The sequence below is a fragment of the Lissotriton vulgaris genome, chromosome 1_1 (genome assembly GCF_964263255.1).
Source record: "Lissotriton vulgaris chromosome 1_1, aLisVul1.2, whole genome shotgun sequence".
Classification (NCBI taxonomy): domain Eukaryota; kingdom Metazoa; phylum Chordata; class Amphibia; order Caudata; family Salamandridae; genus Lissotriton; species Lissotriton vulgaris.
In genome coordinates, this window is record NC_141685.1 from 874,300,512 (window position 1) to 874,327,713 (window position 27,202).

The 27,202-nt window shown below is 46.7% G+C and overlaps 1 protein-coding gene across 1 annotated transcript in view; it reads right to left on the reverse strand.

The window, feature by feature from the left end:
* L3MBTL2 (L3MBTL histone methyl-lysine binding protein 2) overlaps nt 1–19,243 on the reverse strand; it is a 329,605-nt gene extending 310,362 nt beyond the window's left edge. Inside the window, exons 1-2 of the mRNA XM_086958249.1 lie at nt 19,160–19,243; nt 5,311–5,569 (exon numbers count right to left, since the gene is read on the reverse strand). Coding sequence (XP_086814375.1) covers nt 5,311–5,569; nt 19,160–19,228 — 328 coding nt within the window. The 5' untranslated portion in view covers nt 19,229–19,243. The remainder of the gene's footprint in view (nt 1–5,310; nt 5,570–19,159) is intronic.
* Nucleotides 19,244–27,202: the final 7,959 nt, after the last annotated feature.

Below are 27,202 nucleotides of genomic sequence, written 5' to 3' on the forward strand. Positions count from 1 at the left end.
TACAGTTGTATCCAGTACCGCACCAATGAACAGGTTGCGCTGTGAGGGCACCAGGTGAGATTTGGGTACATTTATCGAAAAACCCAACCTGTACAACAACTGAGTTGTGACTTGCAAATGATGGAGCACTTTCTCTGGAGATTCCGCCTTGATTAGCCAATCGTCCAGATAAGGGAATACTGGAATCCCTGACCTTCCGAGATGTGCAGCCATCATCTTGGTGAAGACTCGAGGCGCAGCAGTAAGACCAAATGGAAGGACCGCAAACTGGTAGTGTTGCGACCCCACCGTAAAACGGAGATACTTCCTGTGCGACTTCAGGATCGGGCTATGGAAATACGCATCCTGCAAGTCGATCGACACCATCCAGTCTTGTTCCAGCAGCGCCTGAAGAACATGTGCAAGGGTGAGCATCTTGAACTTTTCCCGCTTCAGGTAAAGGTTCAAGATCCTGAGATCCAGGATTGGACGAAGTCTGCTATACTTCTTGGGAATCAGGAAATACCGGGAGTAGCATCCCCGACCCCTTTCCTGCTCCGGAACAACCTCTATTGCGCCTTTTCTAAGCAACACCACGACTTCCTCCTGCAGGAGCAGCAGATGGTCCTACGAGCAAAAGCCTTGGCAAGGAGGGTAATTGGGAGGGAATTCCCGAAAGTGAAGTGCATACCCATTCTCCACGAGATTGAGAACCCATAGGTCCGAAGTGACCTATTACCAATCCCGTAGAAAATAGGTAAGCTGGCCCCCCACTGGACCCACATGATCCGGAATGGCAGATCTAGGGCTGCTTTGCTGTGTTGGGAGGGGGGGTGGGTAGAGGGGGAGGAAGAGAAGGAGGAGGAAGCTTGACGACCTCTAGGACGAGCTCTTTGCCTGCCCCTGCATGACTTGTACAGCGTATTTTGCTGCTGCTGCGGCTGCTGTTGCGATTGTTTGTAGGCCCGAAAGGAAGACCTGCCAAATCCTCTGAATCTTTTTCCCACAGTACCCCTGGACTGTAGGCCCAGAGATCTTGCCGTCGCTCTGCTGTCCTTAAACCTCTCTAATGCGGCATCAGCCTTTTTCCCAAATAAACATGACCCATCAAAGGGCAAATCCATCAAGGCAGCCTGGACATCCGCAGAGAATTCGGAGGACTTCAGCCATGCAGCTCTTCTGGTTGCCACTGAAGAGCCCATCACTTTTGCTACAGAGTCAGCAGTGTCCAGCCCACTTTGAATGACCTGCCTAGCAGCAGCCTGAGTGTCAGCAATCACCTCTTTAAAGTCCTTCCTATCCTCCTCAGGAAGCTTTGGAAGCAGCTGTTTGACGGAATCCATCAATGCATGGATATAGCGTCCCATAAGACAAGTAGCATTTGTTGATTTGAGCGCCATACTTGCAGAGGAAAATACTTTTTTCGCAGCCTGGTCCTGCTTCTTCGATTCCTTATCCCCAGGAACCTGTGGAAAAGCGCCTGCAGATTCTTTCGAGCAGGCAGCCTGCACAACCAAGCTCTCTGGTAAGGGGTGCGTGGATAAAAAGTCTGGGTCACCAGGCGCCACCCTGTACCTTCTCGCAACAGCCCTCTAAACAGCAGGGGCTGTAAGCGCTCTTTTCCACACCTCAGATATAGGCTCTGCCAATGCATCATTGAAAGGGAGCATAGGCTCGACAACAAAGGAAGGTGAATGAAGGACCTCTGTTAGTATATTGGACTTCTACTCTGCAGTAGGTAGTGTTATATTCAACAAATCTGCAGCCTTCCTAATAACTAGGTGATAAGGTGTCACATCCTTAGAAGGGGCGTCAGAAACAGAGGCCAATTCCCAATCTGTAGACAGCTCAAGGCCACTAGCCTCTCTTACATCTTCGAAAAGATCCTCCGAATCCTGCAGCTCACTCTCTTCTATATCTGCATCACAGTACCTCTGCTCTTCCAGAAGCCTCTGTGCCTCACGCCTCGACCTCTCCTTCAGGAACGACGTCGACGGATCCGGAACCGACTCCGCCGGAGCCAGCGTCGAACTCTAAGCCGGAAGACCAGACTGCTGAACACTAGGTCGGATCGGATTCGGCATCGAGGGTATCAGTGTCGATGGTCTTGGCGTCGAAGACTTCGACGACGATGGCTTCGGCGGCGCCGAGAAATGCCAACGCGGCGTCGGAGCCGGCATGAAAGGCACAGGAGCATAAGCCTGGGGAATACCCAGATTGTATGCCAATGGACCCGTGGGACCAACCGGTGCACCAGAGGGGTACATAGCTCTGGTATACACTCCATACATAGCATTCAGGAACTGAGTAGGGTCCTGACCTGGAGCCGGAAAAGCTGGATAAGAGCCCACAGGTTGCTCTCGAGGGAGCGGAGTCTTCTCGACTTCGACCTCTACCTCAGGCTGGTGCACCGGGGTCGACGAACCCGCAGGCAACAGTCTCTCCTCTTCTCCTTCTTCTTCTTCTTCTTCTTCTTCTTCTCCTCCCTTATCCTCCTGGACAGGTGAATGAGACGGAGCCGGAGAAGGATTCGACACCGTCTTCGGTGAATGAACCGGCGAATCAGCAGGCAAAACCTCACCCTCGGAGTCCTGAACTTCTGGAGTAGGAGTCACCTCATCCTTGCGAAGCAACTTCACCTGCGACTTTGGTCTCGAGCTTGAGTCCTTCCCAGAGTGATGACGAGACTCATGACTTCTCTTCTTGTGCTTCTTTTTTTATGACCTTGAAGCATGCGCCGAAGCCTACCTCGAGTGCGACTTCGAACGAGACCTCGACCGCCGAGTCAGAGACCTCGATCTCTTCTTGTTCTTCAACTTGGCAACAAGGAGCTTTGACTCCCTCTCACAAAGTGCCTTGGGATTCATCTTCCTACAAGAAGAACATTCAACGTCATGGTCCGAAGTCAAACGCCAAACGCAGCACTCGTGCAGATCCGTAATCGACATCATCTTGCTGCATTCTCCGCACGGCTTGAATCCGGTCTTCTTCGTAGACATCTCGACAGGAGACAAAGAAGCAAGAAGACACAGAAAAGAACATACAGTAACAAAGTTACTAAACAGCTACAGAGGATCCCTCGAAAACCGTTAGCGTTGACGACGCGGAAAAAAAGAAACTGATGTCATCACGCCGACGTGGGCATATTATGGAGTCGGTGACGTCAGCGGAGTAGCGTGATGCCGTGCCTCTGTGACGTCGTCCACGTCGGCGCAAATCTACAAAAATAATTTCCGAATGTTGCTGACGCAAGGGGATATTCACAAGGTGAGGAATCCACTGGCAGATGTATCCATCAGAAGGATCAGTACTGCCTTCTTGTTACTGTCTATGATAAATTTCAAGGTGTCCGATGTTTCCAACAGTGCAGATTCAGTCGAATGCTTTGAGCGGAAGCCAGGTAGACGGGGATGCAAAATCTGTGCGGTTTCAGCAAAAGTGGAAAGTTCCTTGTGAACCATTCGCTCGGTAATCTTCCCTAGGACCGGCAAAAGGGATAAGGGTCTATAATTGGAAAGATTAGTGGAGTCGATATTTTGTTTTTTCTTCAAAGGCTTTACAATGGCAAATTTCCATTCATCCGGCACTATCCCAAAGGATAGGGAGAAGTTCACAATGTCATTAACCACAGAGTTCACTACATTAATGATCTGTTGTAATATAGTTGGAGGGCAAGCATCCAGTGGAGAGCCTGACTGGCAGCCAAGATGGCATTAGGTGTCTGAGCTAGGGTGACAGTTTGAAAGGTTTGAAAGACCGGCTTATCCTGTCTGGGATCTTGCTCATGTTCACTGGTAAGTTTAGGAATATTTGAAAGTTCAAAATCCAATTGTATGTTTTTGATTTTTTCTTCCAAAATGTTGCAATGTCGCCGCAGAGCATGTGCGAGGGCGGGATTTCTGTATGTAGTGTTTTAGGATCAATAAACAATTTCAAAAATCTCTTTTTGATTTTGTTTAGCCATGGTTATTCTGCTGCCGAAGTACTCTTTTTTGGCTGCTTTAATGGCCAGATGATATAGTTTCCTATATGTTTTGAAGATTTGTAAATTTGCCGCCTCATAACCCCTTCCCCATTTCCGTTCTAGTGGTTTGCAGAACCGATGTTGCTGCGCTAGCTCATTCGTAAACCAAGGGTCATTATGTACTTTCCTATGGCCCTTTCTATTGGGAGGCTTTAACTCCATGGCTGCTATGCGTTTTCCCCCTCTGTGCTGAAAATTCTTTTTTTACATTGTTTTTTGACGAGCTGGGCTCGTCATCAGTGTTTGAGGAGGCTACACCATGACGAGCCCAGCTCGTCATGAGTGTGGAAGGGGTTAAGGGACTTAATTCCTCACCTACGGTCGTCATCCAGTTATGGAAGCGGTGAGAGTCTTCTACTGGATCATCTGTTAGAATAGGGGTCTTATTTTGTGCAATTGTTGATAAACTGGGATTGTCGGAAAGCAGATGCCATTTATGGTCAGTTGAATATAATAATGATCTGACCAGGCCTGCGGGATGGGGTCCTCTACCTGAATTGAGGTAAGATTGGAACACACTACATCTATTGTATGTCCTGCTCTATGTGTCGGCCCTTGAACTAATTGCTTCATGCCCAGTGAAGTAGTTGATTCCAGGAAGGTAATTGCACCCGGGTAATTATTACATTCAAGATGTAGGTTAATATCTCCTAACAAGGTACAATTAGCATATCTAAAAAGGGCATGACTAAGAGTGCCCCCTAGTGTGTCCAGAAAGGTGGTGCTATTGCCTGGGGGACAGTAAACTAGTATTCCCGAGAATGAGGAACTTTCATCTGTGCTTGCTAAGGTACTGGGTCTGCTGCAAACACCCAGAGATCTTCTGATATATAAATCATTTTGCTTCTGTCGAAGGTTGGGGGGGGTGAGGGTTTAGTCTACCCTAATCTCATGACAGCTTCTTTTATGATTTATGGATTTCGTACTATGCTAACTTGTGTTAGGCTTTTTCTTACTTTCTGTGGCAGGTATACTGCATACCAGAGCCTGATAGTTCAAATAAATATTTTAAACTTTTCTTGTGTCTCCGTCAGATCTTATTGTGGACAAGTAAGAGTGTGAGAGTGAAAGGATGTGTCCTGTCACATGTTGGTTTACTTATTCTCAATTCAGTGCAAAGAGGCCTGAAAAGTGAACAAGCACTCCTTACAAGAATAAACAATTCAAAATAACGAAATATCGTTTGACTATCTTTATGCAACACATGACTTGAATTAATTGTAACATGTTAAGAGGTCTAATGAGGTGCATCAGGGAGTAACAGACAGACAGTGAGGAATCCTCCCATGCAGACCATTTACACTAACCTGGATCAGAACCGCAGGCCCGAGATTTTCGGGAAGTTGTGGTAGATGAGGTTTTTGAAAGAGGGTTTAAGACATTATCCCCAGCTTCCTGTCCTGGCATCAAGTCCTCATCACTGGATTCCATTAAGTAGGAGCTGCTGTCACTGACCAGACTACTACCATAATCACGGAAGCTGTCGTAGCCACCCAAGAGATCCAGGTCATCCTCGTCCACCTCCATCTGATCAGACATGCTGTCCATAATGGGAGAGGGTGAGAACTGTCAAGAGGAAGATAAGAGTGACAATCAAGGCATATTCTTCAGCACTTTGGAAGCGAAACTGCCAAGAAAGTAAAACTTTAAGAACAAGAACCAGGGCACATTCATAAGTAAAATCCCAAGAGACGACAGTCAGAATCCCATCTTATTTGGGCAACTGGAGCTCAAAAACTGCCAAAGGATAACACTGCAAATTAGAATACACACCATTCCTAGAGCAACCTGGGGTGGAAAGAACCACCAGTATGAAAACACAGGCTCACAGGTCCCTTCTATCCCTCACTCTCTGGATTCCATCTCTGTGCCATTTAATACCTTAAAAAACATCACCGCCTGGGCAACCCTCACAACACAGTGCCAGTGGCACATCTTGCTTGCCCCAACCTCCCTCCATACCATAGGTGCCCCTAGTAATCTGCACATGCCAATGAATCCTTGGCATTTCCCCCAAGAGGGCCAACTGTCTGGTGCTTAAGGTTAGATATACTGTCTGATGCAAATCAGTTACACTGAAAGGTCATGGACCTCTTACATAACTCCCCCTTTTTCTCAGAGTTGCGCCTCAAAATGTTGACCTACATAATGCCGTCTACTAACATGTCCCTTTCAATAGATTCCACCTTTTCCCGTCACCCCAACCCTGTGGCTTCCATCTTAGTCATATCACCTAATAGATGTCACTTCTTTCTCCATCGCAACTGCTTCGTCTAATCCCACATCACCCATGGCTGCCAATTCACAACATACACCTACTCACCCCTGCTCTCTTAAGTTTCCATTTTTGTCACCTAAAAGCGTCCACCAGGGACCTTGCATTCAAAATTGCATTCTTCAATTCAGCTTTAAGCAGTGCTCTCACCTCATGCATTAATGTCTCAATGGCTTTCCTTGTGCCCCATATGGCTTTCACTGCTTCCCCTTATGGTTAGTAAGAGTGCCCTCCTTGACTCAAGGCTTCCAATTTCACCCCTGCTTACCCCATGTTTGCCACCAGAGCCCCACAACAACCAGGACTACTACTTCTGGAGATTATATCTAACACCCTATAAACCCAAGGCTGCCACCTCTACCCCCTCACCTCATGGTGGCCATCTCCAACTTTCCTTGACCTTGGATGAAACCTATAAGCAATGGCTGTCACATGGTCCCCTTCACCCGCCCCCTCGATCCTCCTCATTTCGTAGCCGCCACCTCCAACTACTTATTTCACAGCAGACACTTCTAAACCATCTATCCATGCTAGCCACCTCTAATATACACATTCCATTGCTGCCATCGCTAGTCCCCTCATCCCTTGGTTGCCCCTTCTGACCCATATTCCTTTGCTCTCATCTCTACCAATCTCATCCCATGGTTGCCACGTATACTTGATTCATGCCATGGCTCCCACATGTACTCACTCATACCATGGCTACCATCACCACATTGCTGTCGCATCTATCCTCATTCCATGACTTCCACCTCATTTCATGGTTAACACCTCAACCACTACTGCCCTCTACTCCCCTCAACCACAATCGGCACCTCTACCCACTGATACCAGAGCTGCCACCTTTATCGCCTTCATCCAGTGGCAGACTACTTCCTGCTACCCAACCCAAGGATGCCACCTCTAACTCAATCACCAGGTGTCTGCCACCTCTACCACCTCATTCCAAAGCAACCACCACTACCTGCCTCATCCCATGTCTGCAATACATGGCTTGCACATCCACCACATCATTCTACAGCTGCCACAACCACCCCATCGCTGCCATCTCTACCACCCTGAGTCCAAGGCTGCCACTTCATTCCATGGTTAACACCTCTACCGTTTTATCAATGTCTGCCACAACCACCCTCTCATCCACAACAGTGACCTCTAACCCCTATATAGATGCATAAGTACATGGAAGGTGTGTAGATGCATACAGGAAGGTGGTATATGTAGATTAAAGATGCATTAAATAAACTCTGGCTTTCAAGTGTTGTTGTAATGTAAATTAATTGTATTTATATTTTTTTTTTGTAATTCAATAATGAAGCAATTGCAGATAAAGTTATGATAAAAGATGTACTTATTTATGCAGTCACTTATATACATTTTAAAAACATAGAATGAGGGGTGTGGCCAAGAGGTCCAACATGGCGGACGCCCATTAGCCCGGCTCCTGTAGCCCCATATTATCCTTAATCATCCTGCCGATAAGTGGCACTTTTACACCCTAGCTGATCAACGCCTGGGCTGCCCGGACTCCCCGGTACCGGTGTATGTGGCAGTCGTTGTCCGGAGACAGCAGAATTATCGGAATTGAGATCCGGGAGCGGAGGGGCCGTGCAGTCAGGTAGTGGCCTGCAGTGGGGGCGGCCTCTGTAGGCTTTGCCCGGAGCAGGCATGAGCCACGGATTTGCATCGCCTGAGCCACGGTGCAGCCGTGCCTGGCGGCCCTCTGGTCAGGTGAGGCTACGGTGCCCACTGTCTTGCAATGACTGAGAGGCGATCATCCACGCCGGTTCCTGGATCCGATCGCGGACGCCTGAAACACCCGACCTGAGGGGTTGTGCTCTGGGTCGCGGCCCGGTCTGTATCGTGGCATTTGGTGCCGGGGGCGGGAGGAACAGCGAGATCTGCAGACCCCTTCCATGTACTGCCAAAGACACATCTGGGGCAGGTGGTTTGGGAATCAACAAGTAATATTGACTTGGGGTGGAGTAGGGCGCCTATGAACACCGATCCCAGCTGGACAATTGACCGGTGCAGCGGCAGTGATCGACGTGCACTGGCCTATCTGACCCCCCTGGGGTAAGACTTGGGGCAGCCCTGGATAGATACAATGAATAGGCGCCATTGAGTACAACTCAGAGAGCCCTGTACAACCTGCCTGCAGGCCCAATTTGCACACAGGGTGTGGAAAGCTGCGGATCTCTGGCCAGTAAAAAGAACGACTATGCCGCTGGAGAAACCGGTCCTCGGAATCTTGTTTCCGGTCCAGGGAAGGCATGGCCTGGCAGTTCGGGCTGGACTGTTCGCATGAGGCACAGGGTCAGACTGATTTGCATATGGCCATGTCTGAACTGGGGTGGTGTGAAGTGCAAAAAAACGATGGATTTAGGCCCAGATCTCTGTACTGGGGTGAATGCATGACATTGTTCTGCATTCTGTCCATCAACTGTGGTTTTTGCAGCTGGATAAACTTGCAGCACACACCTGCTAACACCCCCCCCCCCAAAGGTGCACAGCAATCCAGAACAGACTAAGGGCTGCTCTCATTAGCGGCTGATAGGAGTGGGGGGGGGTCACCGCGTCTGCGGAGGCGGCCGGGCTAGGTTCCGGTGCAGCTTGCGGATGTGGATGACCCCCCTAGGATGTGGATGACCCCCCTATTGCGCTGGACCTGCCCTCACCCAAGCGCCAGTCTTGAGATATCTACCTACCTCTGAAGGCATAGAGTTCACATGCTTTATCACAGACCATACAGTTACCCTCCCACGCCCCCAGATTACAGTTTCAGCACCATCATCATGTCTAAGGGCCACTCAGCCGGCTGCACTGCAAAACAGAGCACCATGGACAAATATACAAGTGGAGGCACCAGCTCCATTACCTCCAACGATGCTGCCACGACGGCAACCGACACTGCCACGATCCTGGCTGCGATAACACAATCGTGTGACATGCTCGATGCTAAAATAGGCGCAGATGTCATATTGTTGCGCCAGGACCTCCACAACGCCGTGGAACGTATCAAACAGACCGAAACCAGAATTCAGGGGTGGGAGATGGTATCATCATTGTAGGAGAGTAGGATCTGCTTCTTATAATTAACCCCACTTTTTGCTGATTTTTCCCTAGTTTCGACTTAGACTGACTGGGATCGTGCTATCCAGGACCCCAGCCAAGCTGCTTTCCCTTCTAAATTGATTGCATGTACTTTAGGTACATTTCGGATTGGATTCTGGGGTACCCTTATAAGTCCCTAGTATATGGTATACTATGTACCCAGGGCATAGGTACCCCAGAGGCCTCCCAGGGGCTGCATCACTTATTGTGCCACCAGAGAAACCACTCAAACTGACACCACAGGTCTGCTGCTGCAACCTGTGTAAGGTGGTGCATGCACCCCTTACTTAGATATAGGTTCACTATATCTACCTTATATCACTGCACATATAAACCTATCAGTCAGCCCTATGGCAGGCCTTATCAATCCTGAAGGCACGGTGCTGGGTTTTATGCAAGAGGGTGCCCCCGCATGAGCAGAGCCCCTCTACAGCCATCAGAACCTATTCTCATGGGTTATTCTGTGATACAGCCAACCATATACTCTTAAGTGCATTATAATCTCACTATAATTGCAAACTAAAACGGCGGCTTAGAAACATGTTGTGTATGGTGTCAAACACCTTGGAATCATACCTCCCAGCCAGTAATTGGCGGGGGAGGTATGATTCCACCCTCCTAAAGGGACATATACGGCACACCCGGAACCAGCTTTCTCGACCTGGGCATCACAAAATGGATGCTGCCAGCCACAGACACGAGTCTGCCCTCCTGCTGCTGAGCCAAGCTCGAGCAGGGGAAGGCTTGACAATAGGCTTCCTGTCACAGGGAGGTGTAACCACCTCCCAGACTGGCTTTAGTGTATTGGGCTGGGTGGGTGCACTCTCAGTGTGCTTTGATGTCTGCACGGGGGGGACATTTGGTGTCCCTGTGCATAGTCCAGCTCAAACCGGTTGCAGGAGCCATTTGCTCCTGCTCTGGTGTGAAACTGGACAAAGGACATGGGTGTAGCCACCCCTCTATCTTGACCCTCCCATAGGTGGGTCCCCAGAATTTGTTCCACCCCTTCCTTGGGTATAAAGTAGGAATCCCTGTCTACAGGACTTTAGATTTTACCTGGACTAAACTCTGCTAAAGAAATCAAGTACTTCAACGATCTGCACGACGCTGGACGACTGAAAAATCTCCCTTGGAGGAAAGGAGTAAGCAGGCACCAAAACGCATTTGACCGGTTTGCATCTGCTAAGCTCCTGAGGACTCCGAAGATTTCTGCAACACAGGAGGTGGGTTCTCGAGGTCTCCGAGGTTGATCTGCACTCTCAGCAATTCTGAGGTCTGTATCCCTCGTGGGGACCGTGCAACCCGAACCCCTGTGCAACGCACCCCCCCCCCCCCCCCCCCCCCCCCCCCCAGCACTCTACATCCTTCATGGGCCAGCTCACCTCCAGACTTTGCTAGTCGTCGACGTCTCCTGGTCCCCGTGGCTGTAGAGTCAAGCATTGTGTCAACTCACCTGAAATCGGTGGACATTAGCCTACCAAGCCTCTGGTCACCCTGAAGTAACCCAGACTCTGTCCCCTCTGCTTTCAGGTTCTTCTCACCTCGAATCCTGGCTTGGATTCCACCAGACACTGTTCCTCTTCACGGCAGCAGCACTTTTCCGCATCACGCCTTTGAATACAATGAAGATTTCCGACATCACTTATGCACCCGGCTCAGGTAACACGAGTACTCCGGTGCTCACAAGGGTGCTGGCCTTAGTACCTTTTATGTTTGAAAGGGTTTGCACAGAGCCCTCTCCGAAGTGTCCTTAGTCTTTAAAATTCCAACAGCGACTTTCCCATAGAGTTGTACGGTGCTCGCGCCTGTGTTCTCACTCTGCACCCGTCCTCCGTGGGTCCCCTCTGTCACTACCTTGGGTGGTTTCTTGGGGTCCCAACGATTCTACGTGCTCTAGGCACTGTGTTTTGTCAAGTCGTGGTTCTTATACCACTTTCTTAGTATATGGTTTGGTCTCCCCCTAAAGCCCACTATGTGTTGTGCTATTTACTGTCATTCTAGTGATTTAATATGGTGTGCTTTGTCCTCTAATCTCAAAAAGAGGTTAGTAGAGAGTGTTTAGTAGTAAATACACATATTTTATATATTCCTTGTGTGGTTCTCCTTTCATTTGGTCATTCAGGAGGTTCTGATCTGGTAAAACTAGCTGCTTTACATTCCTTTGAGGCTTAGCCTGAAGGCTGCTCTCCATAGCTACCACTTTAACCTAATCATCAATAAGGGTTGTTTGGACCGGTACAAGGTGCCCACTATAATTAGTGGTCAGCATATACCAGGCCAACTTCTCACAACCATCTTAAAAGGAAAGGTTGCCGCCCTCGAGACGCTCACTAAGGGTCTTGTCACGCGGGTAGAGGATGCCGAGGGGAGGGCCCTATGCAAGAACTTACGCTTCGTAGGATTTCCAATGGATGCAAGGGCTCCGACATGTGCGCTTTCATTGAGTAGTGGCTCAAAACCTGGATCCCTGAGGGCAGGCTGTCTCCCTGCTTTATATTGGAGCACGCCCATTGTGCCTTCGCCGTGAGGCCTCCTCCGGACGTCCGGCCCGAGCCGTAATCGCAAGGATCCTAAACTACCACGACCGGGACACCAGCCTAAAACAAGCACGAGTGCAAAAATCCCTTACTTATGCATCCCAACCAATAATGATTTTCCCGACTACACAAAACTGATACAGCAGCAAAGACAATCCTTCATAGTTGCGAAGTCACTTCTTCAGGAACTACAGATTCCATATATGTTGCTCTTTCCAGCCCACCATCAGGTCAGGTATAAAAGCAGTACCCTATTCTTCAATACTCCAGAGGAAGTCTTTCAATGGGTGGAAAAACGTCGCCCGGTCAAGCTGCATACTCCGCCACCTCTTGACTCAGATTCCTCATCTGAAGACCCACGCCATCACAGAGACAATAACCCTCCAGATAAATGACAAAGATCGAGGTCCTCCTGGTGCTCCGGATCGCGGGGCGACAAGCAAGCCGGGAAACAAGATAAGCAATACATGAACCTAAATGGGTCGCCTATCTAAACTATATGGCCTACACGGGAAGGGCAGGGGAAACGATCCTGTAACAAGATACCACTTACCGGCCCTGGACAGGGCTACTCTACTGAACTGGTCATCTCAAATGACAGACATTCATTAGGGATGGGATCTATGGGAAATCATTGGACTGTTTCAGCCTTCACCCTCTGTTGGGGTGAAGACTATATACACTCAGGAAATAGAAAAGGGAACGACCTGGGTATTTTTCGGCTTCGAGCCGGCGTCCTAATTGTATTCAGGCACCGGAAGTGCTGCTGAATGGGTAGCCCGCGGGGAGCGCTGACAAGCAAGAGCAAATCTGAGCTGTTTACCCTTTATACTTTGACACAACGGCTGAGATATCTATTTTAAGACAGTTTTTTGCTGTTCTGTTTAATTTACCTGCCGTGTGAGCCCATGTGACGGGGAACCTTTTTGAATACAGTGAGTTATTCTAAACTTTGGCCATGATTTTCCATTTGATTTACAATCACTCCATGGTGGTTTTGATTGTTTTTACGAGGGCATGCACTACTAGGAAAATTCCTAATATTTTAACCTTGGCATTTACTATCTGAGTATTCATAACCACAGAGCTACAAGGCAGTGTAAAACGACATTAACAGTTGATACATACTTTTCTAAAACTTGGAGAGTTACAGTTGTTTGGTACTAATAGACCCTAACATATATGGGGTGAGTAAATGCCGATATGATAAAATTGGCGTGTGCCTTATTGTTTTGTCACATAAGGGTGATTTGTGGTGGATTTAAATGGGTGCTCATTGTTAACTGGACAATACTGATAAATATGTGAGTATTTTCGCTAGAGAACAGTTGATATTCAATTCGAGATTGTCCTATGCATAACCATTTTTCCCTTCCTTTTTACAGATTGCGGGCCCTAGAGAGGTCTGCGTGAGCCCCCACCGGTACATCCGCGAGTAATATCGATTTTTCACATATATATCATCGCGGTAGGGTGCGCCTTAGCGTGCGCATACCACCGGAGGATCAATATTTAGGTCCTGACGAATTCTGAGCGAACTAGGCTTTACATAGCAGAAACATGTTGACCACTACCTTGTAGGAAACGGAGTTTCAATTTATAAACTCTGAATAGTCCTTTTCACTTGCTTTTAACCAATGCTGGTTGGCCCTCTATTAAAGTGAATACAGGTTACAACCAGGCATTTCTTAATCACACACAGCACTATCACTTATTATTTCTTCACTTCTTCACAACGAAAAGAACCAGCTCCGCTGTAATCAAGCGTTGTAGCACACTGGGGGGGGACACTGTCTCCCCAGTGGGAACCCAATGATGAAGCATGTCACCAACCAGGGTGGTGAGTGAGGGTTATTTTAAAGAAAATATTTATTTTTTCTTTTTCCCCTCGAGTTATTTTGTGGCACTTGCGTTTTTCTTCTTAGTGACAAGTTATATAAAGGAATCATGTTGGTTTGATTTCTTGGTATTCTTGCACTTGATGTCACTCTTTTGTTGTTGTTGATGATATATACACTCTGGGACAGATACTTTACCATTCTTTGAAGTATTGGAGAAGGGAGAGGGTTCAAGTTATCAATGTTTTCAGACCCAGTTGTCCTAATGTGCCAGCAATGCATTTTTCTACTTAGGATTTTTCCCACACACTCGGTAAACTGTTTCATTGCTCACTATGACTACACACCCATATAAAATAGATTTAGTAGGGGAAATCTTGGGGGTCACCTGGACTGTTAGAGGTCTGCTCGATAAGGTCAAGTGGGGAGCGGTCTTCAGGTAAGCGAAACGCTTGGGGTCTGATATCCAGTTATTCCAAGAAACACACCTGATGGGGACTAAAACCCCATGTCTGGTAAGTTTTGGCTTCATTCACATATTCCACTCTGACTTCACGAGGGCTCCAGAGGAGTGGCCATCCAAATCCACTGCAGATTGCTATTTTCACATATACGCACTTAGGTGTACTCGCTGGGCAGATTCCTCTTTATTCACGACACAATCGGTGGGGAGGCCATAGTGCTGGGAAGTGTATATGCCCCACTGCTGCTGAGCTACACATACACTGAACGCATAATGGACACCTGGGGTTCCTCATCTGACGGCCTGGCACTGATGTCATACACCTCACTTAAGATAGGTGCCGCCCTACAGCCACACAACATACGCAAAAAGAGTCCTGCTTGGGGCCGTTGGTAGAGGCGTTGGGATAGTCAGACACCTGGAGGAGGCTTCACCCACTGGACTCCGCCACCACATTGTAGGAAGACACGAAACCCACTATTTGAGGCTTTGACATTAGTCACTGTACCGCTGCCAAGCGTCTGAAGAGGCAGGCCCTGATACAGCTAGAAGCACAGATTATACAAACGGAAATGCTATCACTTTACAAAGACGGAAATAGTGCTCCCCGACAATTGGGCATACTGCAAAAGAGATATCAAAGAATCCAGCTGGATGAGGCCAAACATATGGTGGGCCATACAATGCAGGTTCTATCAGTGGGGGGACAAATCAGGAAAACTCTTGCACAGGCTATGCCAATACTTCCTTAAACCGGTACAACTCCTGATCATTAAGTCTCACACAGGTGAAATGATCACCAATCACGGGCACGTGGCACTATCGTGTGCAGGCTACCACCAAGCATTATATAATAAACACTAAATCCTGTCAGAAGAACAGATCAAAGATTTTTTTCGAGGTCTGCCTCCTAGGGCATTTAGCGCCACAGCACAAGACTCCCTGGAGGCTCCTGTCTCACTGGAGGGGTTGACCTCAGTGACCTCAGAAATAGCATTGGGCAAATCACTAGGCCCCAAAGGATTCCAGAGTGAATTCTTCAAATTGAATAGGACGATACTGGGACCGCAGTAGCTCGCAACCCTTAATGAAGCCCTTGAGAACAAATGCCTGCCTCCAGGTTGGAGGCATGCAGAGATAGTGGTCTTCCCCAAGCCGGGACGCCCAGCCGAACTCTGCGCATCCTATCAGCCAATATCTCTTCCCAACATTGAAGTTAAGATACTCGCCAAGATACTGGTAAATAGATTGCTCCCTCATCTTCAAGCCCTGATCCACCAAGATCAGGCAGGCTTTATGCCCCATCACGCGACCCGACAATATACGAAGAGCGCATTATGCGATAGCAGCCATAGATAAACTAAAAAGACCAACTGCCCTAATACTTGTAGACAAAGCGTTTGAGTAGGTCAGCATGACCTATATGTTCATATTACTGCAACACATGAATATTGGTCCCCCAAATAGAGCATTGATTAGACTATTGTACACTGCCCTAACGGCCTCAATCCAGGTGCCTGGAGCCACATCAACTCATTTTCCGATACAGCGGGCATATCGACAGGGATGCCCCCTCTGCTTTTCGCCTTTGCCATAGAGCCTCTCGCGGCTTAGGTACGCATAGACGCACTATACTGTGGTTTTGAGTGGGCCACGGAAATCTCTGATCGTATCGCACTCTATGCGGAAGAAGCATTACTCTTTCTAACTAATCCTCACCGATCAGACCCCAGAATAATGCAGATCATGAGCATCTTTGGCGAGACCTCGGGTCTCTACATGAATACCTCTAAATCGCTGATATGGCCGCTACGAGGGTCATTGGGGAGCGGCCAGGTACTTACAATAGGGTCACAGGGGATCACATATCTGGGAGTCTACATATCGGACACTCAAAGTGTTTCCTGGAAGTGTAACTTAGAAGAAAACAACAGAAAGGGTCACAGCTGAGGTTAAAAATTGGTTGCCACTTCCCTTGTCCCTATATGGACGATCAGCCATTTTCAAGATGGTCTCCCTGCCCAAACTATTATACTATTTACAATCCCACCCATATCATATCCCCTTGTCATGGTTCTGCCAAATAAATGCCACACAGGGACACTTCGTGTGTGGGGGGGGGGGGGAGGGGGGTGGCACTGGCAGAGTGGCCCTACGCTCATCTATACAATCTACCTACTGAAGGGGCATTGCTGCCACAGACATACAAGCATACCACGCCGCTGCAGAACTGCAAGTTCTGAATGAATGATGGTATGGGCCTAGAGATGACCCAGCCTATCAACTTGAACAGTGCATAATGGGGGAGCCCACTGTTCACTTGTTCTTATATAGCAGGGCCGACCCCAAGGATCTTCCTCCCGCAACACGTGTGGTGATCCTGGCATGGTGACAGACAATCCGTAGAATTAGCTGGTGAGGACCCCTACTGCAGGAAACCCCATTGTGGCCGAACAGTCTGCCCCCGCAATAAGCTGATCAGCACGGCTTCAGTAACAGGGACCATATAGGAATCTCAAAACCGGGAGAGGTCATGAAAGGAACGGTCCTCCAATCCTTCGGTGACCTTCAAAAAGACTTTCTCATGCACAATTCTATCAATTCCTGCAACTGCAACATAATCTTATCTCATATATTTCAAATTGACCAATCTCCCCGAATTCAGCCCCTTGGAGGACAAGCTACTCATGGGGGACCTTGAGAAACACAAGATATCCAAGATCTACCAAACCCTAGTTACTAATAGCCCAACAACCTTGGATACTCTAAGAGCTGCATCGGACACAGATGTAGGACCAATTGACGGGGACGACTGGGCTGAAGTTCTACGATCAAGACGCGAGGACACAATTTCTTGACTTCGCCTAATTCAATGTAAATACTTACACAGAGCGTACTACACCTGACACAGATTATGGACAGCGGGATTGATTGCATCCCCTCTCTGCCTCCGATGCCAATCAGAAGAAGGCATCTTCATACACACAACCTATACACAAACACACAACATATACACACAACCTATCTAGGGTCCTGACCGACCCTAGATAGGTTTTGGCACCAAGGTACTCACCTGTCTGACAGAAGTATTGGCATGGGAAATACAGAGATCTTCAAAGTTAACACTACTACATAGTTCAGAGGGCATGGGGTTACAGGTACAAAAGACACCTGTTATTCCTAGGTCTCACAGTAACAAAGCGGGATATTGCCAAGCAGTGGAAGGCTGAGGGACCTCCCTGGGTTTCACAATGTAAGATAGGCTTAGACTTCATTATGGAGTTGGAGCTCCCAATCTTTACCGCCTGAGGATGTCCACAGAAACACACCAAAATATGGGCAAGGTGGGCCTATAGAAACGAGTGAATACGCAACTTTACCCATAAACATACTTAGCAATGTGTGACACTCATTATTATTAGCAGAGGTGGGACAATATTAGAATAATCATAATGTTTTTCTATTGTAATGGGCCTCGTAACAGACTGTTTATGAAGGAATGTAGAGCAATGTCTGTACTACGACATGCTTTGCCTAAGACGTATTGCCTCATGCCGTCGGGCCTATTGTGAGTTTTAAAGATCAATCAAAATTTATCATTAAAAAAAACAGAATAATGTTAAGCAGAACTAATGAATATCTATATTTTTTTAACAATTATTCTACCAGTTTATACAAAGCAATACACATATAGGTACATAGCTCTAGTACAAATACATTTTCATATACAGAGAGATATGCTGTATATTTCTGTTTGGTTATGTGGGGCAGAGCAAATTCTTAAGTAGTTTTCTGAAGTTACGTTGGTTATCCGTGAATCTTATGTTCAGGGGTAAAGAGTTCCATAGTTTGGCTGCTTGAACAGAGAAGGATGTGCCACCCATGGTTTTTTCTTGTACGTTGGGATTTTGAGGCAAGGTGCCACACTAGAGCGGAGGTTCCTTTATTGAATGGGTTTGGTGATTTTATTCCTGATGAACGGCGGTCCTGTTCCATGTACTCCTTTGTGGGTGATACAAAGCAGCTTGAACATGGATTCTTCTAGCAACCGGTTACCAATGCAGGGCTTTCAAGTCAGGAGAGATGTGGTTTTGCAGTTTTATATGTAAGAGTTGTCTGGCAGCGTAGTTCGGAATCTGTTGTAGTCTTTTCATGGTCTGTAAAGGTAATCTGTGGTAGAGGCTATTGGCATAATCGAGTTTGGACAGGACAAGGGAGATGGTAGCCTTGACCTTGAGTGGAAATTCCAAATGGAGTTGCAGAGTTTTAATAGTAACAAAGCTTGATCTTGCTAGTTTGTTCACTTGGGCATTCATTGATAGCTTGGCGTCCATGGTCATGCCAAGGTTTCTTACTTCCTTCAATACTTAAGGCGGTGTTCCCAGATCATCAAGCCACGTGCGAGCCGGTCATACTGTTTCCAATCGTCACACGCGAGTATTTCTGTTTTGGAAGCATTCAATTTGAGATGGCTCCACATCATCCATTGTATGCGTTTATACACCTCCAGTAACCCAGGATGCCCTTCTTGGGACCTCTCTGGGGTGCTATTGGCCCTCCTGATTTGCATTGTGCCTATTGTAGTCCTAACTGTATAATGGAATACAAAGGACTAGAAGTCCCATAATGCAACAAAAAAAAATCTGGAATGGATTGACTTGACTACTCACGCATGGACCTGAGAAACTTGAGCGCTCTGCACTTCATGGCTTTCATTCTTCCACCCCGTGCCCATATGCGTTCAACTGTGCCCAATGCGGTATAGTCCTCTCAAACCGATCCCTGCCTATAACCTAGGTCCCTTCATTCTAACTCAAGTACATCCCTCTCACTCGAGAACTGTCCCTCAGCACCCTATAACCACCCCTACCAAATAAATGACAGCTCGAGCACCACACTTTAGCATTCCATCATTAATCCCCTGTCCCTCACCAATTCAGTAGTCCCCTCCAAAGTGTCGAGATCTGCAGGCTCCGCACTAGGCTCTCCAGACAGCTCCATCTCGACCGTACATACATAGGGTGACGTCTCTGTCGCGCAGGCGCCACCGCCACCTTGAACGAGAGCCTGGCCTGGCAGCAGGAGTGGAAAACCGAGCACCGAACAAAGCACTGTATACAAATCTTCTGTTGTTGAGAGCAGTCGATATATCAACGACATTTTAGTATATTTCCAAAAAAAACGCAACCGTTTCAGTACTTTACAAAAACATATTTAGGTTACAATGTAATACAAACCAGCAAATTCTTAATTTAAAAGTGGTTTTTAACGTTTCCTACAAGGTTTTTCAATATACCTTATATTTGATTTTTCTCCAAGAGGCAACTTGCTCTAGCCACGACTCCTTCCCAAGATGGCCGCTATTATGCAGAGATCGTATCCGGCTCGCTGGCTGGGACGAGGGTGCAGAGTTTATCTTCTCTTTCCTTTTCTTTTGGCGTGACTGCGTTGCTAATGTTGACCAGCTTTTGGCGGGAGACGGACGCACCTGCGCGCTTTGGCTTTCACGCTGCATGCTGGTGACCTTCCTGCCATTTTGGATTGGTCTGCATCGTTAAATAGAGAAGTAAAGTCTGGACAAAGTTTTTTTTAAAAAAAGAGTGTAAACTGTCCTAGCTACGGAGAAGGAAAGTGTCAACGCTATTAATAAGAACAGGATTGCGATGATGATGCATGTCTTTGTTCACTTTATTTTATATAGCAGGCATTTGCCTTTATTTAAAAAAAACTATTAAAAAGGTACATTTACTGTGCGGAGCATAAGGGTTTCCTTGGAGACCGCTGTGATACAATGTACTGCTATTTAGCTTTTCACGTGTATTGTAATGTCTGTGCAAGATTGTAATAAAAAATAAGTACAAAAAATTGTACATTTCCTCAAAGTTAATAAGAAATCAACATTGCAACAAAATATCCATAAAGTGCACGTCTCAGTAATCAGTATAGTATATTGACCTCTGTCTATGCCTTGTCAGAGGCGTAACAAAGATGCCATGGTCCTTCGTGCCAGCAAGTTAAATGGCCCCTTTGACTGCTGATGTGTTAGTAAAAAACAACAATTGCTAGAGCTAAGTGGCCATGGCAGGGGCGGCTCTAGGCTCATGGCGGCCCTGGACATAGGGGGTCCAGGCGGGGCGGAGCGCGGAGGCCAGTGAAGAGGCGGGGGTCAGGGTGCTTGGAAGTGGAACAGAGCTGGAGGCCGCCAAATCCTTGCCAGAGGCCACCAAGCAAATATGTATCCATGCTCAGAGGATTGTTATATTAAGGATATATATTGGCGTGGTGGTCCCTGGGGTTTGGTGGCCCTGTGCATGTGCACAGCTTGCACATGCCTAAGGCCGCCCCTGGCCATGGTGTCACTTCATCTGCTGCACCAATGGTAGCTATGCCCCCTGCTCCTTATCTTCCTCTTCCCTCTTGCACGGAGATTCAAACCTCTCATCTCACTAGTCATTCTTCTGATCTGACCCTAATAAGGCACTGCAAACCTGTTATTCAGTTCTTTCAGTAAGCCTCTATTATTATGTAATAATTCACCGAAGTCATAAATAACATTACTTGCAGCATAATCACAAAGTAAAATAGTAACATCTGATTTTAGAGATAACATTTTAATCAAGGATAATACAAGCCTAATCACGTTAACAGGAAGAACTTACTCTTAATAACATGATTCCTGGGAGGGAGAAACCTTCCTCTATAAAGATTTTTGGATGGCATAATCCTCGCCTTCGCGTCCTTAATAGAAATGAAACTCCTTCCAGATAGCTAGGAAAGTTTACATTCAATATCAGGACATGGGGAAAATATTGCCCATGCTCAATGCCTACTTATTACCATGGACACTGCCTCAGAAATGAGCTTGAAACACAATTTCTCAATAGTCGACCAATCAGCAGCGTTCATAATATCTTCCAGTCTCCCTCCCACTACGGCCTCTCTGGATGCCATACGCACCTCACGCTGAATGTGCTCCAAAACATGAAACATCTACTCTTGTCTCATGCACTATCTAATCCATGTGGAACTGGATGGAAAAGAAACCACCTTGAAAGGTTTCATCAGGGTAATCAGGAGTTGCCTCTCACCCTGCGGTCTTGTCTGTGCTGTCATATTCTCATCAGCTTTCAGACATTCAACCACACACAGCTTTGGGTTTCCTTCGAAAAGTGGATACAAAATGGATCTGGGATTTGTCGTAGCTCTCCTGGCAATAGTGAAAGCATCCCCATCCAGCATGAATATACTCTAAGTTGATCATACTCTTGCTACTTGAAACGGTATCATTCTGCGTCAAGAATTCAAATCTCTCTGCGATCCCCCTCTCTTTCTATTATTGATATCTTGCATCATGCCAGTGGCCTAATGGAGCATTAGGTGGTTGAGCTTAGATATGCCATTCCCTTACCAATTAAGATGAATAGGTAGGTTATTGACAAAACTATTTTGTTGGAGGAAGAAAATAGTGAGTTATTTCACCACTAATGAGATGACAACCAAAATACCAGCGGTCTGTGATGCTTTTAAGTGTACCATCAGGGGAGTCTTATTAAGCACACAGGCATGTCAGGCTAGAAAAAAGAGGCAGGAGATTTGCTCTTTACAAGTTTTTTGTGATTATTTCACTAATTTGTATTTTAGATGAACAAGCAGAGAACTTACGGCTGGAGCAGCACATTGACAACTTTCTGAAAGATTCAGAATAACCTGCTTGAAGGATGAAGCGGCCTCCTTTATACCACATTCAACTTCTGGGAAGGAGATACAGGAAACCTTAATATAGCTCCCAAATTATAAAGCCCTCGGTAAGGACGTGTTTGGCTCAGAATTATAAAACCTTTGCTCCCTCTCTAATCGGACAGATGACTAATCTTTTTAATCATTAGTTACGGGGAGGATTGGTTCCGGACTCTTTTTGGAGGGGCGTCCTGATGAATTGTTTAAAGCCAAGGAAGCAGGCAATGGACCTGAAATCTTATAGTCCCAAAACACTTTTAAATTCTAAATAGAAGCTCTATACCAAAAGTTCAGACAATCGGATCAATAAGGTCACCCCTCTACTTATAGCAGGGGATCAGAATGGTCTTATTAGTGAGTGGAACCTATATTCCAACCGTTATTTTATGACTGAGTTCATTTTGTATTTGTTTTTGTATTTGGTATTTATTAGGCGCGTGTGTCACCCGTAGATCTCGCAGCAATTTGGTGACAGCGGATTCCATCCTGGATGTAATTATTTTGTTAGATGCTGAGAAGGCTTTCAATCTTGTAATTTCAAGGTGCTTATTTCAAATTCTAGGCAAGCTTCAGTTTCCACCCCAACTTACTAAATCGATCTAAGCATTGTACCAATGGGCCACAGCACAGTGAGTTATTAAAACCCTCCAGCAGGACAGATTGTTCTGAATCATGGTACTCAACAAGGCGGCCCTCTATCACCATTATTATTTGCCCTATTTATTGAACCCATAGCACATCATATTTGTCAGAATACAAGTATTAAATCACCTTTTTCATCCGTGTCCAAAATAAATTTGTACGCTGATGAAAAAACGTTTTTTTTACACAGTACCCAACATTGAGAGGGCTTTGCCTTTGTGCTTGGTGACGGGGGGGGGGCTATAAAAGAATGAGACTAAGACATTGTGTTTATTGTTTAATGCATCTCCTGTTTTGAAGGAAAATGATAGAGTAGGCTTCAAAAGATATCTGTTTCTTCCCATCAATTCCCTGTCAATTAGCGTCTTTCTTTCTAAAAAAAAAACTGGGGCAGGCTATTACATCTTTTGCCTAGATTCAGAAACACCCACGAGTAGAGCCAAAAGTCTTAGAAATTACCAAGAGTGAAGGTGGCTTGGAACTTCCAGATTTTCGGAATTACTATATACCATCTTTTATTTTACAACTGTGTTGTTTTTCAACTCGGATGTCCAAAAATGGTCATTTTATTCTTCTACTCATGTTGAAGAATTTCGATGTAGACTATCTCTAATAGTGTATTAAAATCCCTCAAACTCCCAATAAAGTAACATATAGGACTTTAAATTTCATTTGGATTATGAGACAAAAATGTTTTTACTATATATAGAATTCCTGTGGTCAAGCTGACACACTGCAGGACTGCCGACATTTTTCAACAAGTGTGACTGATGACAGGATCATTAAAAGGGCAGATTTATCAATCATAAAAGTAGGAGATTTTTATGAAGATCCTAGCTTTAAAACACCCTAAAATCTCTTTTTTTGCAAAAGAACTTCATGTGAGTTCTCTTTTTTAAAGTAGGCCCAAATAAGCAGTATTTCGCAAAATCTTCTAGGAGTCTATTAGACAATTGTTTGGAGAAGAGAATGCTAATTTAACTCTGAGCTATTGGTATAAAGAGCTCTACCAGAGTTCAGAAGCAATTTTAGAGATGATGAGATCAAAATAGGAAAATATACAGGAATTCAATAAAGAGAAGCACAATGGGAAAGGTACTTTGATCTCAGATATTCGACTTTTATAGGGGCCAATTTCCAACGCAAGGCAATTTTTAATGGATGGATGTTTTACCTCACTCAGAGAACTCTGAATAAAATGTGTTCAATTTTGCTTAAAAAAAACCCAAGTGTAACCTTGAAGGGGATTGGCTATATATGTTCTGGGTTTGGAACATTCTAGAGACATTCTGGAGGGGCATGTTTCAGAAAGTAGGGATCACAACAAGGAAGAAAACTGACGCCCCCCCAAAAAGAGGCCCTCCTTGGTGTAGTAGATTCAGGGAGGCAAGAGCAGCAAGGAACTATGCACTTTGTATTTATGGCCTTGCTATCAGCCAGCTCCTTGATCACTACCTCCTGGAAATCTCCTGGTGCCTCCAGCGTGAAGGAGTGGGTTGCAAACATACAAAAGTTCAGTCAATGGGAAGGCTGGTACTATGCTGAACTTAATCGATCATCTTCATGTTTTGGAAAATGGAGAAACCGGGCTGTATGTTGGCCAAATTTTATAACAAGCACTGGCGTTGCCAATAGGTCTCGCAGTAGGAAAGTTTGAGCTATTGGTTGTGTAAATGACAAAGCCCTTTATGTATTCAAAATGATAACAACAGTGAAAGGCATTGTTATTTGCCATTGTAATAGTTCCACCTGTCGTACTGCGAGATCTATTGGCAACGTGAGTGTTTTTCGTGTGTGAGTGGCGTGTGTGTGAGTGGCGTTGCGTGTGTGAGTGGCGTTGCGTGTGTGTGTGGCGTTGCGTGTGTGAGTGGGGTTGCGTGTGTGAGTGGGGTTGCCTGTGTGAGTGGTGTTGCCTGTGTGAGTGGCGTTGCCTGTGTGAGAGGTGTTGCCTGTGTGAGAGGTGTTGCCTGTGTGATTTGTGTTGCCTGTGTGAGTGGCGTTGCCTGTGTAAGTGGCGTTGGCTGTGTGAGTGTGGTTGGCAGTGTGAGTGGCGTTGCATGTGGCAGTGGCGTTGCATGTGTGCGTAGTTGAGTGGCGTTGCGTAGTTGAGTGGCGTTGCATGTGTGAGTGGCGTTGCATGTGTGAGTGGCGTTGCATGTGTGAGTGTCGTTGCATGTGTGAGTGTCGTTGCGTAGTTGAGTGGCGTTGCGTAGTTGAGTGGCGTTGCGTAGTTGAGTGGCATTGCGTAGTTGAGTGGCATTGCGTAGTTGAGTGGCGTTGCGTAGTTGAGTGGCGTTGCGTTTGCTATTACTTTATATTTACATCGGAAGGATGAACCGCCCAGCTGACATTACTTGAATTCAGAATTCTAACTGCAGAACGCATTTTGGTCAGTAGCAGCGTTTAACTTTAGCTCGTTGACCAATCTGGGTATTGAAATTATCAACACATTGTCAGCTTGTTGCAGTTTTGGCAATTCCGCCATGCCTTCCTTATAAGCCACCCCCGTACTATTCACATTTATTAATGTTTTAATTGTGTGCATTTTTTTTTTATAGCAGCTCAGGTTGGAAGTATTTAGAACTGGATAAATAACGCACAGCTCTACAAATTGCGGCCACTTGAGCGTACATTAGGAGCTGTTAGGAGTGGCGCTGATGACTTCCTTCTCTGCTTGCATGTGCCGTTTCTTTTTTGAGCCCTCATAAAAACTAATCTGCGGTCGGAAGTAGCTCTGAAGTTTTATCGTGATTTACTGAGCCAAGAACCCGATGCTGAGATGGGTCACTTGTAGGTCATGGGTTCGGCTGCGCAGATGAAAAAATGACACACTTTTTAAGTGGCTCTACGAAAGAAAACAAGCATTGGCCAATGTAGAGCATGAAAAGAGGTAATTACTAGGCCGTGAGGGATGTTAATTAGGGGGGAGGAGAAGTAAGTGAGGCCGAGCCTGCTGGGGGAAGCAACAGATGGCTTTGGCACATTCCAATGAAGTCTGGTGGGGGGCGGGGGTGGGGAGCAGGCATATGGTGTTTGAGTGAGCAGCCTTTGATGTGCTCCTATAAGAATGCTTCACATTTTAATAAAATCAAAAGGACTGGGCTAACGCCAGGCCATATAATAAAAAATAAGGTCTATTTCCTTGTTTGCTGCTGCTTGCTAATAAATTCCCGCCACATTGCTCGAGGCTCTTAATTATTTTTCAGCACAGAGTTGTATTTTTCGTCCCTTGTTCACATGGCAGGACCTTTCGAAGGCGGAGCCCGGGCACGCCCTCTCAGCACACCTGCCGGCTACCGGCAGGATGTGTGTGGGAGGTTTACGGACAGGCCGTCAGGAGGAAAGATAACGCCGGCTGGATTGCACTGTAGGACATCCCAACATCCAACATCCCAACATCCAAGTGAGTCAGCCGACAGGGATGTGTGAAGGCCCTGCTGGCGGGGAGTGAGCAGAGGGGGTGGGCGGGGATGACGCGCCAAGCCGAGGGGCTGGGGAATTCTACAGAGGGCACGAGCACAAAGGAATGACGTGCAGTGCAACACGGAAACAAGTATTCCCGCAGCTTCCAGCTTCAACAGGCACTTCGCTCCTTTCTGTCCTGTGTTGATCCTCTGCGGAACACTATGCAGGCCTAGCAGGGCTGACGTGGTTGAGAATGTGGGCGATAATAGGTTTCAGTGCACCTTTGTCCCAGAGAGCGAGGCAGGCAGGAGGGGAAAGAAAGACTTGAGAGGGAAATAGATCACAGATAAAGAAAGAGATTGGAGATAGAGAGAGAGCGTGTTGGAGAGAGATCGAGGGAGAAGCATCATGCAGGGAAAAGGGATCGAAAGAAAGGGAAAGAAAGAGGGAGCATCATGCTGGGAAATGTCCACATTAAAAGAACATGAATGGAAATTTTAAAGCTTGGAAGTGTAAACGGGAGACAGATGTTTTTTGGTTGTTAATAAGTATTAATGGGGTAAATAGCACCTCATATGCAGGTGGGGGTCAAATGGGCAGAGAGTGTTGCGGAGCCATTGTACCTCTTCTACCAGTGGTACCTGCACCCTTGGAAATGTGGGGCAAAGACTTGGGGTGGGAAAGGCCTAAGGGTATGGGTTAAATACAGCAGTGATTTTGTTTGAGTGGATTTGTGTGGGGCCCGGTGCCACTGCACCAGGTGCATAGAAGGAAGGCGTGGAATGGATTAGTAAGTGTTGTTTCATAGGCTACAGGGGGAGAGGGGGGTTCAGGGTTTTTGCCCTGCAAAGGAGGTGATAGATGGAGGTGTTACAACAGCACAGGCACGAAGCACTTTATGTAGTAAGCCACGGAGCCTGGTGCAAAGTGCATGATAGTGCGCAGCGGGGTAGGCAGCGTGTGATGGCCTGTAGTGCTACATGGAGATAGGCTCCTTGGCTAATGTAAGAAATCTGAAATGAAGCAGTAATAGGCGCTCAATAGCTCCCAGCACCGCCAAGGACCTGGTGCAACTGCCCCTCCTACATGAAGTGTGTGTGCCTGCGTGTGTGTGTGCGTGAATGCATGCGTGCATGAATGCGTGTTTGTGTGTGTGTGTGTGCGCAAAGGAGATGGATGGGAGAGGGAGTG